At 39.7% G+C, this 21,335-nt stretch overlaps 1 protein-coding gene across 1 annotated transcript in view; it reads left to right on the forward strand.

Moving 5' to 3' along the window:
- LOC146966464 (uncharacterized) overlaps positions 1-21,335 on the forward strand; it is a gene marked incomplete at its 5' end in the record, with an annotated part of 65,055 nt that overhangs the window by 40,625 nt on the left and 3,095 nt on the right. The window contains 7 exons of the mRNA XM_085764000.1: positions 972-1,056; positions 3,561-3,672; positions 13,550-13,659; positions 13,971-14,045; positions 15,164-15,257; positions 15,360-15,400; positions 20,174-20,276. Of these exons, the coding sequence (XP_085620126.1) occupies positions 972-1,056; positions 3,561-3,672; positions 13,550-13,659; positions 13,971-14,045; positions 15,164-15,257; positions 15,360-15,400; positions 20,174-20,276 (620 nt within the window). The remainder of the gene's footprint in view (positions 1-971; positions 1,057-3,560; positions 3,673-13,549; positions 13,660-13,970; positions 14,046-15,163; positions 15,258-15,359; positions 15,401-20,173; positions 20,277-21,335) is intronic.

Consider the following 21,335-nt stretch of genomic DNA (forward strand, 5'->3'; position numbering starts at 1 on the left):
AAATATTCAACACACACACACATACACAAATATACACACACTCAGGAGCGCACACACCTCTACATATTCAATGCACACACCTTCTCAATATTCACAAGCCTTGGCCACCGATGGCTGACAGTTTATGTTATATTCAATGAATACTGAATTTAGTGAAAAGGTTTTAAGGGCTATGAAGAAACATTGACTCACAAAACAGCATGCAGAACAAAAAAAAAAGGGGGAAGGAAGCAAATCCTAAATTTTAAATTCAAACTGAAAAGGGCCTGCAAAAGCAAACCTTACCAAGGAACCTGACTAGTGGTTTATTTTTGCATCCGCTCGATGTGCTAAAGTACTAAGTGTAGGACAATGGGGTTTTATTGCATGCAGACGGAAGAGACAGCTGAAAAGGGAATGTGATTGAAGGACTACAGTGTATGAGCTTAAGTGGCCTGCTCAAGGTAAAGAGTGCCATCTATTGACGTGGTCGGGGAGCACTTCTTTTGTGTTTCAACAAAAGAGCTGTTGCCCCATGTAAGTGTAAGCAGTGCAATATGCTCACTCGTTCCTTCTCCGCCTCTGAAAGGCATTTTGTGCCTCCTCTGTGGCGGAGTTCTTCGTTTTGCTTTGAAGGTGACTCGCGGTTCATATTTTCCCACTCATGCTGAACTTGATGAGAATCAATAATCACCCCTGCGTATGCATGTATTGTAAATCATTCCATTAACCTTGGTCTGCTGGAAGATGTGAAACACTGTGGAAATATTTACTCACGTTGCGCACTTCTTTCTTTTAAACACAATCACAACAAAATCAACTCGGTCAAAAGAGCTGAGACAATTTTGTTAATATCTCAATCAAACTGTCTATTTTTCTGTCATATGGCAATTTGAATTAGGTCTAGTCTCTAATGGATCTTAACCAAGAGTGTCTGAAGTGAACTGTTGCTCTTTATCTCACACTTTCTTTCTCTGTCTCCCCCTGCTCAGTGGAGGATTTGGCAGCCCATGCAGAGGAAGCGAGGCGGATGGAGGGGTGTCTGAATGAGGGAAAGCTAGCAGAGGAGAAAATAAGGTAAGAAGGGAAAGAGGGAAAGAAGCTTCCTCTGTTATCCCATTTCCCATCGTCCCCTGTGTAAGCTCAGTAATCAAAAACATGTAGCTTTTTTATGTGCGGCGTACAGTAGGCTGTTTAACTGAACATGTGTTAAACAGAACAGCTTTAAACTCTAAATATGTACATTGCTTAGAGTGTACAAAGCAAAATGACAGACTGTGGGTTTTTTTTTTTATATCAAACATTGAATGTTCATTTCTAAGGATTTTAATAACCCAGCTGGTCAACTTAAAAAACACTGACAATTTTCTGTTCTGTAGAAAAATTCAAATGTGTATTGATGGAACACAGTAGGTAAGCAGATCCTAGGTCATGGAGTTCAGAGTTCAGAGGTGAAACCCCTGGTTGACCCCTGTGTGTCACCAGAGCTGTGGTGATGACATCAGCAAGCATGTATCACCCAGTGGAGAGTGTGTTTGTGTGTTTCTGTTTGTGCGCACATAGTTGTGGTTGTGGCTTTGGCTTCGACATGACCTCACTGCAACGGTCTCCGTCTCAGGGAGTTTCTTGGTTAAGTTGAGCCATGGAACATTTTCCTTGTCAACCGACAATTTAAAACTCGGCATGGAGACTTTATAGGTTACATTCTGAATTATTGCATTTTATTACATTTAAACCAATTTTAGGTACTGGATGGTAAAACAATCGCTGTGTCTGCATATTATATCCATTTGCAGAATCATGCTGTTTACTGTTAACCCAGTATTATCTAATAACTGCAAAGACATGAAAGGTTTTTAAGCAACAACACCATACTAATGGCTTCCATCTGTGCTGTGGGAAATCCCCTCCTTTCTCCACAGGATGCCTCGTCTCTTTCTTTCCTTTCTTTCTCCCGCTCTGTTCATCCTATCATGTGTTCTCTCCGTGGACCAATCTATCAAGCATTGTCTTTCCTTTTTGTTTTGGCTGTTCCAATTCTGCTTCAGCTTTTACCACTGAGTTACTCTTGTATCTGTTTTTACTTCACTGCTCAAATAATCTGTGTTAAGAAACAGACAGAGAGTCAACTGTAATTTATTTTGATAACATACTTTAGAATTTATGCAGATTTTTTCATGAATTATTGAATAATCATTTGAAAAGATGTTTAAAATAATCAAGCTTTGGCTCATTGTACTTTATTGCACCATCATATGATGAATACTATACTTTGGCTTTTTTATTATAACATACTGAGTCCAGCTGGGAGCTTATGTTGCATATCGGAATCCATCTTTCACACTCCACAGTCTCTGTCCACTTCTTCTGCACACCGTCTCATAAAGATATAAAGATGAAAATTCTCTCCAAAATATCTCATTTGAGCTGAAAGGATTTGTCAATTATTAAAAAATGTAACAGATAATTGACTGTAAGTTTGTCATTTCAGTCAATTCTGGAAGTAAATGCCAAATTCAGCAGTCCCAGCCTTTCTGATGTGAATATCTCAAGGTTACCTCTATTAGTTTTGTTGTCTGCCGGTTTGACAAAACATAAAATCTGGGTTTTGGAAAAGTGTGATTAACTGTTTTCTGATGAATGAGATTCATTAATAATAATATTAATAATAATAATAATAAAACAAGTCAAAGTAAGAACATTAACAGGAGTATGTACAGTAACTTGTTGCCATTGTGATAATCATTTAATGATAACTAAAAATAACAAGTGCTGAACAGACTGAGGAGTAAATAGTGAACTGTACATAGTTTTTTTGGGGGGAGGGGGGTGGATTTAATTAAAATTGTATTGTTAAATGTTGACTAAAACTGTCAAATATATAACATACTAACTTCAGATCACCCAAAATGTTTTCCCACAGAATATGATGAATATTTTCTACTATTTGCGCACTTTTAATTTCTCATTTTCACATTTATTTATAGATGTGTGAGTTAAGAGCAGGGCTGGTTTGTTTTGGTGTGTGCGCGCGTGTGTGAGTGTGGACGGGGTTGATAGGAGTGTTGAGGCTCACTGAGCGGCCGAAGTGCGGCTGTGGAGGGAGGTTTGTGGAAATGGTAATCATTTGTCGTATTGATCCTGCTGTAGCCAGGGCAGCTGGCACACACAAACTCACTCACAAGCATGTACACAGACACTAACTGACTCACATACACACAGACGCACAGTTGCGTGGCAGGAATAGACCCTTTTATATTGATCCCCTTCACATTCCCTTAGCTCGGCTGCCATACACACATACGCACACACATAAATACTCACACTCACACATAATCTAAATCAAACACTTGTACAAATCTGGCTTTTCACAAAATTTTATATTGGAATTAAATACTTTAAATGTATTTGTTTATTTTAAGGAACATTCATCTTGATAATGAATGTGAAAATCATTTATAGATTGAAATGAGTTTTAAAAAATGCATTTACGTTGTTGAGATGATACATTTTTATTAAATATCAACCTTATATGAGTGTACTGTAGTATTTTCATTGTTTTTGTTTGTGTGTGTGTGCAGGTCAATGGCTGTGATGCTGGAGACAGAAGTGGCAGAGCTCAGGAGGAACCTTCAACAGGCTGTCAATCAGAAACTCAAGGCAGAGAGAGAGAAAGAAGATGCACAGGACCAGGTAAATAAATACACGCCAGACCTGGGTGACACAGCCTTGGCAAATAATTTGGAGTGTTTTTTTAAAGCGGGCTGGAGGACTGCGTGGGTGAGGTGTTTGTCATCTGAATCACTGAGACACACTCTGCACTCGCAGAAAGCTACACCAATTTTACAACTTAATATCATTAAAATGTAATTATCTACTCCTTTTGCCAATTAGCATGTTGCTTTTCGTTGCTTATCCTGTCCATGTTAGCGGAGGCCTCTTCTCCCTTCTCTCCTCCAACGCCCTCCAAGGTCTTCCTCTCCTCTCCTCTCCTTCCTCCTCCTTCTCTCTCCTACCTCACTCCCACCTCCCACCCCCTACCTTTTTGATGATTAGTGGCATATATCCGGTGCTACAGCCTGGATTATCTTGTCCAAGAGAAGGAGGGGTGTATGCGGGACCTAAACCTGGCAAGGTGATTTGGAGCGTTAATTCCTGGGAGTAATATTCCCTGATATTCCCTAATGTTCTGGCTGGGAGTGTGGGGGAATCTCTGGGGAGAGCAGTTGTCAGAGCTGAGCTGCCGCTGTACAAAGGCAGAATGGATAATTAAGGGTAAAGCCAGGATGGCGAAGTGATGTTCATTTAGATTCGACAAACTTTGAATTCAGTGGAAAGCTTCCATGCACCACGGTGCTCTCTTGGATCTTGATTTTGCATTTTGCTCAATGTCTTTTCATAGAGTTGCTCCTTTTCTTTCCTCCTGTCTGCCTTTGTTCCTCTCTCCCTCTCTTTCTGATCTCCTCTCTTACCGTCTTTCTTACCCATGTGCTTCCCTGTCTTCCTCTCACTCCGTTTCTTTCTCTTTCAGTCGTTCTCCTTCACTCTACTCTCTTTTTCATTCTGTCCTTGTGAATAATGCAGTTCACATAGCGCGGCTCTCCTTTTTTCTCCTGACATTAGTACACCAGGGTTTAACAATAGTGATTGCCCAGGGCCAGTAAGACACTGACTTAGGCCAGTTGATTGGTCAGTCAGTAGCCAAGCCAGTGCTCGCCAAGAGTTCATCTCTTTCTGAACTGTTGAAAAATCCTTTCATCTCTGCCTTTGCTGTGCGACTGGCCATATTTTCTCTGTTGTACAATTTCTGATCAAACATATTGCATGATATGTCAGAGTTAGTCAGGGGTCTGTCAAGTCAGAGCCTTGCATGAAACAGACATGGCAATGGCTACCAGTGTATGAATTACAAAGTATAAAGTAAAGGTCTGTTCCTTTTGAACTTGAAGCAACAATTTCCTTGAGCTGAAATCGTGGTGATTAAATTGATGTTATGGATGCTGTCTGAATATTAATGACTATATTTTTTTCTGGTATTGCTATATATGACAGTATAGTTGAACAAAAGCATATCTCATTTTAGGTGAAATATTGCATTACACCATTAATTGCCAAGTGTTGGTGTTTTCCCATTGCACACTGCTCTTTCAAAATGGTTTGAAACTGTTTATATCGAGTAGCTTATTTGTCACTAGGGATTTAAAAAAAAAAAGCCTACCAACAAATCCTGTCTTTTGGGACAAACCATAGCTACTACCAGTGGAATAGAGTTGCCCCAGGGGTAAAGTGGGCCAGAAAGATCTGAAATGGACACCTTTGATTAATGAGTAAACAAATCTGAGTGTCTTAACAAAAAGCAAGACAGATGATCACACATACACACACACACACACACACACACACAGGCAGGCAGAGGAGAAGAGAAGCCCCTCTGGCAGATCATCACACAGGGCGGTGGTCCTTTTAACGTGATTGTTACCGAAGAAGTGCCCTTCCGAGAACACAGAAAAAGCTCTACATTATAAATTCACATGATTATAAAGATCAGCTCTACCTGTGATTAAAAAAGAGCAGTGCTCGTGCCGCTTCTGTGAACAGCCAGGCTACTGCTGCATGACACCGGAGATAGATTGGTCACTATTTCAAACTTGTTCTGTTGTCTGACAAGATTAAGAGAAAAACATGTAAATGAGAACAGCTTTATAGGAAACTTGACTGTATTTAAATATAGTTGCAAAGAGAGTAGGAGACAAGCAAAGATAGATGACGGACTGAATTCGATCGACACTATAACGACGCAATGATTTCAGTTGTTTACAGCAGCTCCACAGTGTAGTTTATACTGTAGCTGCGTCCTCAGTTTTGCACATTGACCATTCTTTGTCCAGCCTGAATAAGGTTTTCACCAAGTCTTGTTGACACTTGAACCATTTTCACTTTCTCCATTGATTTCGGTAGCCAAAGGTTAAAGGTAAGGTCAGGGCAACTTCACAAAACATTACATCAGCCTTGCAATCACAATATCTTGAGAGTTCCTCTTGAATCGCTTCAAATTTGGCATTCACACTCACTTGAACTGGATGAGCTGTTTCAATTTTGGAAGGTCAAAAGGTCAAGGTTGTGGTGACCGTTTCGTGACCAGTTTTTTTTTTTATTATCACTCAGAGACTCCAGGAAGTCACAACCTCAATCCAACAAGTGGTCCTGTTACCTTTGGACAGACCTTGTGTTTTTGTTTCCCCCTGCTTCGAGTCTTCATGCTAAGCTAAGCACACTAGCTGCAGGCTATATAGCCTGGAGTGGTATAGATCTTCTCAAATCTTTGCAAGGAAACAAGGGAGCGTATTTCCCAAAATATGAACAACTATTCTTTCAAGGGAGTGGATCTACAAATAGACTGTAAATATGATGCTGTACCTATAACAGCAAGCGGCATTCACAACCAATGCATTGCTGTTTTTAAATGACTCAATCAGTTTCATATGTATTGTTTACTTTAGGCCTGTAATTGTAATAAGCTGTTTGGGACTGTGCGTGTATGTATGTGTGTACACTTAACTGTTTGTCTGTGTATCTGTATAGTCGCTGGCTGGATCCGGTGCTCATACACAATCCCTCACATTTCCCCTCTGCATCCGTGCTGTCTTCCATCATCTCAACAACAGATGAGTTTTTCAATGAATTTGCCTCCAAACAGTGTTTAAACACCTGTGTGATGGCCGTTCTGACTATGACTCCTTCATTAGGTCCCAATCTCTGTTATTGACTAGCAGAAGATGAATTATCCGCTGGTGAAAAAATCAAAGGGTTTGAAATGGTAAATGGTACACTACAGTGGCCTATAGAGGAAATCTATATTACAAATTGCCTCGGTGCACAGTAGCTGAACCTCAGATAGCTCTGTCTTTTTCTGTGTGTATGTCTTTGTATGCAGGGTGTATATGTGTGTGTTTGTAGTGTGTGTGTGTGTGTGTTTTATGCTGAATATTGTTTGTGTTTTCTGGGCCTTTTTAGTGTCTCTTTTCTGATATGAAGAAAAAGGATTTGCATGATATCGGTTGGTCAACTCTGTGCTTGCATGTATGCCTCTCAGAACACATACACACACATGCACACACACAAACTTCACTCGATCCCATCCCTCTGCATGAGCCCAGTTCAAATACAAGTAATGGTAAACATGGGGAATGTTTTGTGACTGATCAGATCATCCCTCTCTTCTTTTTCCTCTTACATACACACACACAATCATAGTCATTAGTTTGTTTACCTCAGCTTCGTTTAGCATGGAGTAAAAGATTTCAAACAGTTTTAATGAGAATTTGCCGCAGAGTTTTTTGATAGCAAAAGTTTATGAGTATGTTTTTATGCCCATCAGCGTTCCTTAGTTACCCAAAAATCTTTAAAACTATTGATACCATCCTATAGAAATACAATTAGACGGTAGCTTTTAATCGCCTTGACTCTGTGGGGTGACTAGGACTAGTCCTCCCTTGAGGATCCATGATCAAGACACTGAATCACAAACAGCACTGAGACTCTGCTTTACTCTGCACAGCAGTTGGATGTGGAGGTGGACAAAGAAAATGTCCATTAACTTCAGTTCCCTCTGTTTTCTTCACCACTTCAGTAGCTATAGATGACAATTTACTGTCACTGCCTAAGGTCGCTGTTATCTAATCATTTTTGTGTACGATGTGCAAATGTACATCTTCACCTATAAGTGGCTGTGTGGGTGAACTTTTCAAACATGATGGACTACTGTTTTCATTTTGGTGATGCTAGAGAGAGTTGGTCTCTGGAACGGTCTTATCTGTTCATTGATCTCACTCATTATACCTGATTGAGGCCCCAAGCCTGGCCTAATTAGCTTCGAATGACCCGCACTAGATCACAGTTCTTACACATACTATACACACTCGCACAGGTTTGATGTTGGACAAATGAGGACAGATAAATGAAGCTCATTTGTTTAGTTGATGAATCAAGAGACGCGGACCAATTGTCTGACTGTTTAAGCATAGAATGGACTTCGTATTTGTTCTGTGTGCGTGCATGTGTGTCCTTGTGTCCCATCAGTCTCCAGCAGCACAGCTCATTAAGCCACAGAGCTGTAATTCATTTGAGAGAAGAGATGGACAATCAAACAGACAAACTAACCGTGTTTTCTTTTTCTTTTTTTCCTTTCACTCATGTTGTTTACAGAACTTTCTATGCCCTTAGCAGCTTCCATACAGTGTATTTTTATGATACATAATTATCCTATTGTATTTTATGTTTCAGGTGCTTTTTTATGATGTACAATTCTATTATTGTGTTTTATGTTTCAGCAAAAAATGATTAGAGCCATTAACAGAAGTTCAAAGTTTTATTTGCTGTATGCCAAGTTACAATGTACAAAAACCAAAGCGGTGAAATGAGTGATGGACTGAGCAGTAGAGCACAAAGGATGCAAAACAGCATCATTTGTCTGGTATTATGAAAAATATTCCCTTGGCCTATGGCAGGAAATATTACGATATTCAATATAATAGAGTAGCGGCCCTAGGAAAGTTGGTGTGAAAAGGTTTAAGTTTTTCCTCCCAAAGTGTGTGCTTGGAGTGTGTATTTACTTTGTTAGTTAATTGCAGTTGGTCAGAGCGAGACTCTTTTTTTATTCACCCGTGAGAATGTCACTCGGGCCAAGGTTTGCAACACTTGAAAGAAAATTAACTTTTCCAAATCACAAATCACACTTCTTTTAACAGTGTTTAATTTCCAAAAGTAAGAAAGAAAGCTGTTATAATAATTATTCAGAGTTAACCTTCAATCATCTCAGGTACAGATTTTACTTTACTAATAGCCTGTTCACAGATTTCAAAGCTATGCAATGTCAATTTATTCAAATTCAATCAAATCTTTCTCAATCTTTAAACCAAAGAATAAAAACTAGTTGGCTTAAAGTGGAATGATTAATGACAAATAAAAGGGAAACCTGAAAGACACAGCTCTTTCCCTTTTCAAAATTTACCTTGTTTTTTCCTTTCTTACTTTGTGAGGTTTTTTATTATGAGTTATGAGTTCAATGCTTCTTACTGTATTATAAAATCAACTATGGACATATAGTGTGCACAATATATGTCTCACAAATCATACGTAAGGAAAATAACTATATATAAACAGCATCCATACTGTATATTTTCTTTTATTTTCCAATGGTTTATCAAGGTGTTGAGGAAATGAACAACTTTGTGAATGCAATGTGCAACCTGTGCGCTGGAGCTATTCACAGCAGGGCTGGCTGTGTTTTTCCCAAACTTGCTGTTTCAGCTCATCACTAAACAATACAGCAACAATAAAAACTTAAAATTGTTCTTTTGTGTTGCTGCTGTCAGCTAAGCACTGCTGCAGGCTGCTCACCTGAACAACTAAATGCCTGCCAGTCTACCAAATGGGACTCCTTCACATCCAGGATACATTTATAGCTTTCTATTGTTAGAGGTTTCCAATAAAAAGAGCATTCTTATAAATTGCACGAGACTATCTGCATAGTTTATTCAGTAATTCTACAGCACTTACTTCAACCTCAAGGACTAACCAACCCTAACTAATGCAGAATCAATGGACTAACACTGTGAAATTAAGTTATATACACAACAGGGTAGTCTTTAAAATCATACTAACATTTGATTAGCAAAAATACCAAAACTATATATATTTTTTGTAAACCTTACATTTTTCAATTAATAAAAAGAAACCAAATCTTTCAAAATTATTAATTTTCAGAAACTTGACCTAATGCAGTCTGAAATGATCAAGATTATGATTAATTTTTGAAACTGTATGATAAAAATGCAGTCAGGAAGATTATAAAGCTGAGTCCAGTGTTAGCATTCAGTGTTTGACATCACCTGACATCCAGTGCTCTGGACATATGCACCACAGAGGAAAAAGAAGTAGTTAGTTAAATTTGTTTTCCGTATAAAGGATACCACCAATTGAGCTTGGAAGTGGTTAAGAAACTTCCACAAAGGCTTGTAATGTAGTTGTGCTCATGCAGGCTAGATGCAAGACAGGGGACTTCAATAATGGCAGCCACTGATAAACAGCCCACCAGCATGCGTAGGAGAGTGTGTGATGAAAGGGCTCAGGGAAAAGGAGTCAGGCCATGCTGCAGCAGACGAAGGTAATTAAAGAAGCCATCATCAGCATCATTAATATGCTAGATCTGCTGTGGCCCACTGACTAGTCTAATGGAGAACATGTCATCATCGTCACCATTAGGGAGAGTGGGACACACACAAACACACGCACACATGGTCTTAATGTTGGGTCACGCCATGATTATCACCATTAAGCCTAGAGTGAGAAGACCTGCTTAGGAAGCTTCATTCTCTCCTGCCATCGTACATGCACACATACAGTACACACACACACGCTTGTAGATCTTTAATTCAAACCCTGTGAGTGATAAGTATGCATATTTAAGTGATGTCAGGCCTGTTGGGTCTTTTAATTAGACAGAATGAATGAATGTTTTATAAAAACGTGTTTAACAATAAATGTGTTCATTAATTTGATGAGAGGATGTGCTCTGATGAGCTGAGTGGAACAGAGTAATGGCTCGTATTCGGCTCCGCTGGTTTGATGGTGATGGTAGCAACAACCGGGCTGTTTTGCTCATCTTCATGTTACTCTCTTTTGCTCAGAAAAAAAAGTTAACTTTGACTTATGTTTATCCCATGATGTTGGACACTTTGGTCTCTTATAGTGTAAATGCACTTTTGTTCTGTATGGCTAATGTGCAATGTGACACCAGTCCACATCTCCATGGAGAACTAGAAAGATGGAAAATCCATTAACTGTTAAAGTCACCCACCTTTTTCTTACTCCTGTCTGCAGGTCCACTTTGTGGTTTGTCATAAAAGCAAATTCAGATGTAAAAGTTCAGAAAAAAAGATTGTGTGAGTTCACAAAGTCCATCTTGTATCTTTTGTGAATGAAAACTGCGGGCTGTGGACTGGACAACTCTGCCTTATTTCGATAAAATAAACTATCAACATGATAAATACAGTTGAAGCAGCTGTACCGATTCCAAATGCTTCACCAGCAGTGCAGCAGTAAACTCATATTTTCTGGCATACTGTAGACCTGAAAGGGCCGGCGGTATCACCAAACTTGATTATAAGTGTGTCCCAAATGCATTTTGTTGCCCCTTTTAGCCCCCATCATCTGGTAAAATATTTGTGCAACAAAACCAATCTAAATGTTAAGCAGGTATGCTACTTTACTCCTCCCCCCTCTTGCAATCGCACCTCCTTGTCCTTTTTTCCTTTTTCTCTAAATGTGTCCCCCCTCTCTCTCTCTCACACACATGCACTCTCCCCCTCTTTCTCACACACCCTTTCACTGCCTCCCTTGACACTGTTGGAAACAGAGTGACGGTGTGTAATTTAGTCCTAATCACAACATCAGACTTGCGCTGTGATTTACATCCCTCCACCAGCCGAGCCAGTCAGGCAGTCAGGAGGGAGATGTTAATGTGAGACCACAGGTAATTACTGTCATTACAGCACGCCACAGATCCTGCCACCATGTGTGTGTGTGTGCGTGTGTGTGTCTATGTGTCATGCATGTGGAGGTGTGTGCAAATGTATTGTGAGTGTCGCTTTTCTCTTTTTTTGAGCTTTTGGAAGGCACAATTGAAACAAATATATAAATATTTTATACATAAGACAGATTAATCTGGATATGCAATGTGAAGTTGTGGCAGTTCAGAGGATCACATGAAGATGTGTTAATGCATGAAACAAAACTTGAATGAGAACTGAACCAACAGGGGATTCACAATATTTATTCCATTGTTAAAATGTGATTACAATCGATACCCTGACTCAGTTTCCTTCAACAATACAATTGAATTTGCTTAATATGATTTCATTGCTCAAACTGTTTTGCTTCATGTTTGCATCTGTTGAAATGCAGCTGTTCTTTAATCCAAATGTAATTACCATTAGACAAAGTGGTGACCTCTTTGTTTTGTTTTTTATTCGACTAAAATCTTTTTGGTTATCAATGGCTTACAATGGATGTTGAAAAGGAGAGCGCAGGTCCGTTCCCTGGTGATGCGATCTTTGTAGATCCTGTGGGCCCACATTAGCTCCATGCAGCTCAACTGGAAAGGTTTGGAACCATTTTTCCAGTGACGGAGTGAGATATTGTAAGGCGTTAAACCCACCAGCCCCTTCTTTCAGACCGATGACACATTTAAACTTTGAGTTGTCCTTCACAGTACTCGACCCATTCTGCAAAGCTGTGTGAACCTAATTGTTACAGTATGTAAAAACAAGATCAATCGAACCGAGTAAACTGGTGAACCTCTAAACTGGCTTAATAAGAGGAACAAACAAACAGAAACAAACAATTAATATCTATTTCTCATCTTGAATCCTCCTTCCGGTGCTTGCTCTTAATATCTTATTTTCTGTATTGTCTTGCTCCACTGAGGCCATGTGATGGTGAAATGATCATAATCAGATATTTTAATTAGTCCACCATTGTGTTTTCGTTTTTTTTTTTTTTTTCCATTGAGCTCTGTTTAAATAGAATCAGCTTTTTTAATTTCATTTATTTGTTTATTTGTAACGGGACTCATGAACATACAATATGTAAATATACCAGATTTAGCTCTAAAGCTAATTTTCATTATCTTTGCATTAAATTTGTCACTTGCACATCAACGGTAAAATAGTTTGGCATTCGTATGGTTTGCAAAATACACATATAGGCATACACACACATGCACACACTACATGATTCATTTCATACAGCAGTTGATATTTTGACATTTTAGGTTAATCATGTGATATTTTTAGATACTCAAATCATGGCCCACATATTGGAAACTTTTTTCATGTTTGCCCGAGTCTTTGTGCGAAGATGCTATGGTATATCAAGGTGTTTCCATGGCGATAAGGGTAATGTGTCAGGGTCCCCAGAGTTAGGTCTGGAAAGGTCCTGACTGATAAGCAGAATGAAAAAGTCAGCAGTTTGGCCAGTGCTATCCCATCCCTGTTTTCACCCCACACCCGTCTTTCCCTCCTGTCGTCAGGCTGATTCTGCTCTCCACCATCCTCCATTTTTCCTCCTTGGCACCTGCGTATTACCTCACCCTGCGATTTATACCTGCATCTGCAAATGTCACCTCTTTCATTCCTCATTATTCTCCATTTGTCTAATTTTCCTCTTGTATTGCTATTATGCTCTTATTTTTGACATTTCCTGTCACCTTTTCTTGGCTTCCCATATCAGAGCCTCACATTTATTTATTTATTTTTTTATTCACACCTTTGCCTTCCTTCACCCTGCAAAGATACCTTCATGTGGAAAGGAAATAGCATTTTTTTCCTTTTCTTTTGAGATGCAAACCTCTTTTTTAAATCAAGTACATTAAAACTTAAATGTGGAGTTTTGTTTATCACCAATCCAGCCTGAATAGATGAAGGGATTTTAAAAATAGGAAATATAAACTTTAACAACAACCCACATCTGCTTAAGTTGTAAGAGATATTCAGCTACTTGCATTTTGTAGGTGGAGACCCTTCAAACAGAGCTGGAGGGGACGCGGTCTGACAACGCTAAACTTCGCCATGAGAGCCAACTGGTCATGACCAATGTGGACCGTTGGATTGCTGAACAAAAGTATGAGCACACAATGTGACATGTTCCTATTTTATATTCCTTCCTCCATTGCATAGGCATATACAGTATAAAGAAATCATAAATAAATGAACGAACAAAGTAACTTGGGTACCTGTGTTGGTAGTACATTTAATGCAATTGTGAATATTATTTGCATCAGTGTTGCTTATTCATCGAAAAGATGTGAAGTTATATCTCAGTATACTGCACTGTGTCCTTCTTACTGCTGCAAAAGACACTTAAATGTCGTGTAATTCTTTATTAGCGGTTAGAAATTACTTTTTTCTCTTTTTCTCTTCTCTCGCTTTCAGAGATTCCAACAAGAGCCTCACTACCCAGATGAAGGCCCAAAACAAGGTGCTGCTTATTGTTGCTGACGAGAAAGAGTAAGTATTTATTTCCAGGTGAGATTTCTAGCAGCTTGTGTGTGTACTGTATGTGTCTCAGCAGTGTATTTTTTTTTGTTAAAGATGACTAAAGATGAAAAAACAAACAAAACAAATATTCAGCTAACTGCTACATCTGCAAACAAGGTCACCTTTTCTCACCAGGAAAGAGCTGGTTATTATAGTGCATGAGTGTATGAAATTATGTGCATGTGTTGATGTGTTCAAGTGGATTCTCTGACATACTCGCACCTGAGCTGTCTATTTGCATGTCTGCATCATCATGACTCACACACACACACACATACACACACACACACACACACACACACACACACACATACAGTGCACGAACAGACTTGGGCGTGACATATTCCTCTTTCCAGAGATCAAAGTGGTCTAGCCGTCTTCTGTCATCCCGCCCCCCTGCGGTGCCATACCTCCCTCAGCCCCTCCCATCAGCACCATGGCTGTCTGTGTCTGTCTTTTCCCCTCTCTCTCGATTTCTCTCAGCTTACACTTTGTGTTTGTGTGTGCGAGTTTTGTTACAATTTTGTTATGGTAACCTGTAGCAATGGTAACAATCTTTATACACCTTGAAAACACTGCCTAATTATGTTCTAGTCCAAAAACAGCTGATGATGTGTTTCATATAAAGATCAGTGCCCACAATATTCCATAAATGGGAAATTTCTACTTCCATTCAATAAAATACAGCAATTTCATGTTGTATAGTAGTAAAATATCTTAATAATCATCACTGAAATAATATTTTTAATAGCTCTGGTGTCTGGAGAATTGTTGGCATTACAAAATACTGGGGAAAAAATAGCCGCAAGAATAAGTGACAATTGGCAGCATAAATATAGCATTTCATTATAATGGACCATGATGTGTGTTTGTGTTTGTGTGTCAGAGATAATGTCGGAGCTGCTAGTTAAAGGCTGTTCTGAGAAGAGAGAAACACAGACACCACTGCAGTTGCATTGCAGAATATTTTGTCTGCCATGTTAACAAGAGTCTCTTGATGATAATAGGTGTCTGTCTCTCTCTCTGGGTGCCTCTCTATGTATATTTTTCTGCTCAACTCCGTCTCTGTATCTCCCTCGCTTTGTCAGACATCTTCAGGAGGCTAATGACACATTGAAGGTGGAGGTAAAGAGACTGAAAGAAGTGGCAGAGAAGAAGGAGAGAGACATGGAGCGCTTCAAGGTGAACAAGTGCAGACTGGAAAAGCAATGAACTACAAATAGGAAGAGACAAAAGAGAGTCGATCACAAACAGGTTTGTTTTTCATTTTATAATTGTTTGCAGGCCCAGATCCGAGACCGGGGCGTCTGGCAAGATGAGAGAACGTGAGTCATCTACATGCATGCTTGCGTGTGTGCGTGTGTGTGTGAGTGTGTGTGACCGTTTGCTCAGTGTAAGTGCATATGCATTTGTGTGCATCCACCAGCTGATCAGAGTTAAGCGTTCATATACAACAAAAGCGTTGCCCACCATGTTTCACTCTTTCACACACAATCTAGCCCGAACAAAGCTGATGATGATAATAACAGCGGGAGTGCCAAGTTGTGAATGAAACACCCCATGGGCCCAGACACCTGTGTGTGTGCGTGTGTGTGTCTTGTGTGTGCGTGCGTTATGTCTCTCCTTCAATCTGAATACGTTATTCATGCTGGGCCTTTAACAATGATTACACTCCAATCAAGGGCCCATCCTCTCCTGCTTGCCACCCCCATGGCTGTCAAATAGCATTCATCAATAGAGAGGAGATATATTTATTATGTTCATTAAGGCAATGAAAATGAATGTGGCACAGATGGGATTGGGTGTAGGATGGAAGTGAGAAAGGAGGGTATGTATGTGTGTGTGTGTGTGTGTGTCGGGGAGGGGAAGGATGCTTGTGGGGGCACCTGCCTGCAACAGTGCTCCCCGTACCCCCGGTGTGACCCCCTAAAGTCTGCCTCATTAACAACTCCCCCCTTTCCCCCACCTCACCCTGTTTTACACCCATGCACGCAGTCATGTTGCACCCCTCCCCTAACGAACCACCAGGCTTCAGTTTCCAAAACGGATCAGATTTGTTTTGACTGGGGTAGGTTTCCAATGCTATTCAAAGCTGTCAGTCATTTTAATGATATCATTAAGGGGCCACGACAGAAAGATGAATCGCTTTTCTTTGTCTTTCCCTCATAATTGCGAACGAACGAGAGAGAGGGACAGAGCGAGAGAGGCAGTTCATATAGATGTATGCATAAGAGGGGTTTTGATTGAGCGAATATAATAACATGGAATGAGATAAAAACAGTGAATGAAAGCCTCTTCCATAGTGTCTCCCCGTCCATTCTCTTTCCTCTCTCTCCTATTTTCTTTATTATGAGGATTCCTAATTTATTTCATTTCATTATTTAACCCCCCACCACACACACACACACCTCCCACCAAGACACCTACCCAAAATGCCATATGTATGAAAATCATGAATCTATAAGGCAACAGATGTGTCATGGCAGCCATATACATTTAGTGTATAAATCTCATTACTGCTGGCAAAGGGGGTATCTTCACAGTGTCTCTCCACCGTCACTATCACTGACAGCAATCAACACAGCATGAAGGTTTTGTCATTAGATATGCCTTTATTAAAGAAATTTATTATGATTATGTGGCCTTCTGTTCCATAGAAGCTGGAGTGTCATGACTTCACATTGTGGATGATATTTTGCACTAATACAAAGCCACAGAGAGATGAGGGAAAGGAGAATGGGGAGGATTGAAATTTAGATAAAATGAAAAGATCGTTGTTATATTTAAAATGGAAAAGTTTTGTGTGTTCAGGAACAAAATAAATGCCAAGGCAATGACAAAAAAAAAAAAAAAAACAGCTCGCACAATAACAAAAAAGGCTCCTGCTTCATATGCAGCGTTCGCGTCGGTGCCAACTTTGCAAACCCACACCCACGCAGCTGATTTCCAGAACCAACCTGTTTCCCATAATGTTAATGAAACACATTGCAGTCGCTCACTTCACTTGTATGTATGTATTTAGCAGGACTTGATGGCTGGTCTGAGGTTATCTGTAATTTGGCATAATGTACTTTCTCATTCAGATGAGCGAAACAATTGCACACTTGTTGTTAATGTAACGCACAGTGACACAAAGATAACCCACGTTCTTCTCAAAGGACTGCGCTGCCGCTGTCATTCAGTGGCACCCTCAGTTCTGAAATGATGACGAACAGAGGGGTGAAAGGCGACATCACAGGCATTCACAATTAATAAAGAAACCAAGGCAGCTAATTAGACTTGATTAAATCATGTGTTAATGTGCCCCCCCCTTTTTTAATCTTATACCTGCTTTAAGCTTGTCTTTACCCATCCATACCTGTGAATTGAATATATAATTAATTGCATTATAATTATCTTTCTTATTCATTATACATAATTTATACAACTTATGTGGAGTTACCAAACCTAGTGCAGAAAGCAGCGTATTACAGCAGGTTTTGCTCCGAATTCCAAATGTAAATATTTCAGTTTGTTTCTTTACAGGAATTATCCCTCAGTCTCAAATTCATTAGACGACTCGTTATCAAAGTCATTATCGTTTCACCTCAAAGTATCTCGGAGCAGATCTGAAAACACTGACATACCAGCGCACATTGAAAGGCACTGAATAATGAAAGCAGAGATTGATGCTGTTTGTTGCCGTCAGCGTTGACTGCCTGACACAAACCCATGTGGGGGAAGTGCTCATAAAGCATCAGGCTTCATCAGTTGCACCGCTAACTAACCCAGAGATCACAGAAGAGAATTTGTACAAACACCGAGAACTAAAGTGACAGACAAACAGAAAGAGGAGATAAGAGGCAGACCGCGAGAAGAGAGTCAAGTCTTGCATAAAATTTACAGCAATATGAAAGCAGTAAATAAGAAAGATGAGTGTGAGATTGGAGCAAGAGAGGAAGCCTGTAGTTTATTGCCTAGTTTAGAGAGCATGGCAGCTTGGCTTTGACACTAATGACCATAATTATATACACACTGATTGGGTTAGGCTGCTAATTACACACAACCATGTTTGCGTGTAAACACAGGAACACATGTTTACACAGGCGTCATACCAAGCACTCAGCGCATCGCTGCCTTCTCACATCGGGTGCATAAATCTCACACAGTTGTCTCAGCAGCAGTGATGTTTCATGATGTGTTGAAGACCACATTACCATCGAGGAAGGAGTTTAAATCACAAGAGGAATCTGTGTAGATGTGGCGCTTTGGATTTTATGGAGTTGGATCGTGCTTCGAGTTTACGCCTCTCGTTCTTTTTCCTTCGCTGTAGCAATTGCAACTCATCTTCTAAAAGGCGTTTACAATTTAGAAGATCAAAGGAAAATTTCAGCATTTCTCCTTATTAATGTTCTTTGTATCATCATTATGGTGTGAAATTAAAAGATCTGTAAGGGTCACTAGCAATTATGTTCAGTTTATGAATTTCATCTGAGGGAAATGAGCTTTCTTTAAAAATGTTTACATTGGCCAAGCTAAATTAGTTAGACCATTAAACGCAGTGATTCACAGAGTGTGTGTATGGAATTTTTTCCATGTAAATTGTCTGGATCATTTCATCTCTTTATGCATATAAATGAAAATACACACATATATATGTATAGCATTTTAACATAGATATTCATACTTTATTGCCTTCATCACTGATATACAACTAAAACAGTGTTTGTGTAGTGATGAATTTGTCTACTCCTTCACTTTTTTGTATCTCAATGCACAAGAACAAATATTACACATCACTAATTTACTACTTAGATTCTGTGTTTTCTGCCTTTTATTGTTTAAAAATGGTTTTTAGTTACTTAGTCTTTTTTCACTGTGAATTGTAACTCAACATCGCAAAAAAATCATATAGGCCATTCTATAACTGATCCACTGCAAAGCCAGGTGTCATCCTGGTCAAGAAGACTTGGTTGAGATGGTAGAGTGAGAGCATTTTTGTCAGTGGTGTTGTTGTCACTATTGTTTACTTTACTGTTATTGTCTCTCAAGTCAGGATTTACCATAGATGGATACAAATACTTGGGGATTGTGTAACTAATGAATCTCATAAACTTTTCAGACAAAAATGTCAGTTCACATATCAACATCTCCCTCCAGTGTCTCCTTGGATCTTAAATGTTTTAAGATGAGGCTAATAGGGGCAAAAGTGTGTGTGTGTGTGTGTATGTCTGCTCACCCACATTTAAGATGCATTTATTAGCGATTCGATGAGCGCATGCGTCTTCTCAACTGAAGCAAAACGGGACCATCTTTCCATCCGTTGTTCTGATAGAAAATCCCAGCTTGCTCTTTTACAAGAAAATTAACATTGGAGAGGTACAGTGGTACTTTAATGGGCTAAGAAGTCTTCAATAAAGTATTTAGAAGGTTTTTTCCGAATGCTAACTGGACAGGTTCAGTGGGGCATGAAAGAAAGAGCGTAAAGCGGGGGCAGCAAGCTCTTCAGCCCGTACAGAGCACCATTATCCACCGTCGTTAATTTAATAGACATTCCTTAGTCAGCCCTGGGTCTGAAGATAGCAGACCCTAACATTTGTTTGTCATTTCCCAAACATTTTTAATAAACAGTTAAAATCTTAAATGGCTTCTTGTACTCTTAATGTTCCCTGGCTGCGGTGGCGTTCATGTTGTTTTTGTATTTTTTTTTTCCCTAGTTTTATATGCGCTTTAATATATAATTTAATGATTCCTGGAACCCATTTGCTCACCCATCTCCTTGTTTAGTAATAAGTTAAAATGAAGATGGTTATAATGAAGATGATGTACGCCAACTTCTTTATGCCCCAGATTTCAGAGGACATTTGATTGAAACTGTTTTGTGAGGCAAATACAAATCACTGTGCAAAAATACTGGAGTTTAAAAGTTTACCATGGGAGATGCAAAGTGTATACTGAAATGTGCTTTTTATGGTAGATGACAAATGAGGTCGTTTTAAGCCACATCAGGAAAGTGAAGTTTTTTTTTTTACAATACTGCAGGTACAAGGATTTTAAAAATGTCAAAAGTTGGTTTCTGATATATGTTTGTTTGTATGCATATGGATATTGTGTTACAGCATGGAAAATCAGAGTTGTGTGGCTCTAAACCTCAGCAAAATCGAGGAAATGCAGACCAGACTACGAAGCAACCTGGAGGCCATCGGAATGCTAAATCAACAAGTAAGTCCGTGTGCACACACACAGACACAGACACACACGTTTATATATACAGTCCTGACAGTCCTTTTACCCAATAGATAGAAACACACACCCACACACAGGCCCACCTGCTGTTGAGCTCACACAGAAGAGGAAGCTTTCATGCGTCCAACTTCAAACGCACACACGCACTTACACACAGGCACACAGAGGCATCCATTTCCTCTTCCTACGATAAAAGTGAAAAGTCGGCAGCGGGGTGGGGGGGTGTGTGTGCGGTGTGGGGAAAGGGTTGAGGGGGGGGGGGGACAAATTGTATCGGGAAAAAGCAGTGACGTTTCTTTCCACTGGTAAATGATTTCCCTTTCATGAAACTGAGAGAGGGATGTATATCAATACAGCCGTGCTGATCTCTCCATGACAGCATAGGGAAATGGCCTGCTGTGATAAAACAATGTGGGGGAAAAAACACAGAGGAATATTCTGAGGAAAAGCTGACATTTTTTACTCTGTTGAACTTCACAAGAGTCAACAAATCACCAAAGGAGAGACGAATCAAAAGTACTGCTCAGCCCCCTCAGTTCTCCAAAACTCCAGGGCCTGCAGAACGGCTCACCTGACTTTTGTTAGTTTGTGGAATGGCCCGCTGATTGACGGGGTACGACGAGAGCTGGCACTTGTTGAAGTTTTTAATGTAGTGTCAGTGAAAAGGAAATGGCGTTAGCTTCCATATTTGAGACAGAGGAAGAGACAGACAGACAGAGAGAGAGAGAGAGAGAGAGAGAGAGAGAGTGAGGTGTTGTTTAACAGGTCAGGTGTGTAATAGCACCTCTTAATCTCTAGTGTGAATCATTACACACATCGATCCAACATGGACAGTCCACTCACACACAAACATACAAGTAGAATTGGAAAGAAGGATATAGACAGTTCATTTACACAGGGCTATACCCTTCACTGTCCACTGGACACACAGTCACATACACAGTTGCACACACTTACAGATATCAGTAAAGAGGCTGAATGGAATGTCTCAGTTTATCTGTGTGAGAGGCGTCGGGTTATAAATCAGGTCTGTGT

Source organism: Trachurus japonicus, chromosome 20 (genome assembly GCF_045865225.1).
Source record: "Trachurus japonicus isolate A0001 chromosome 20, Traja_1.0".
Classification (NCBI taxonomy): Eukaryota; Metazoa; Chordata; class Actinopteri; order Carangiformes; family Carangidae; genus Trachurus; species Trachurus japonicus.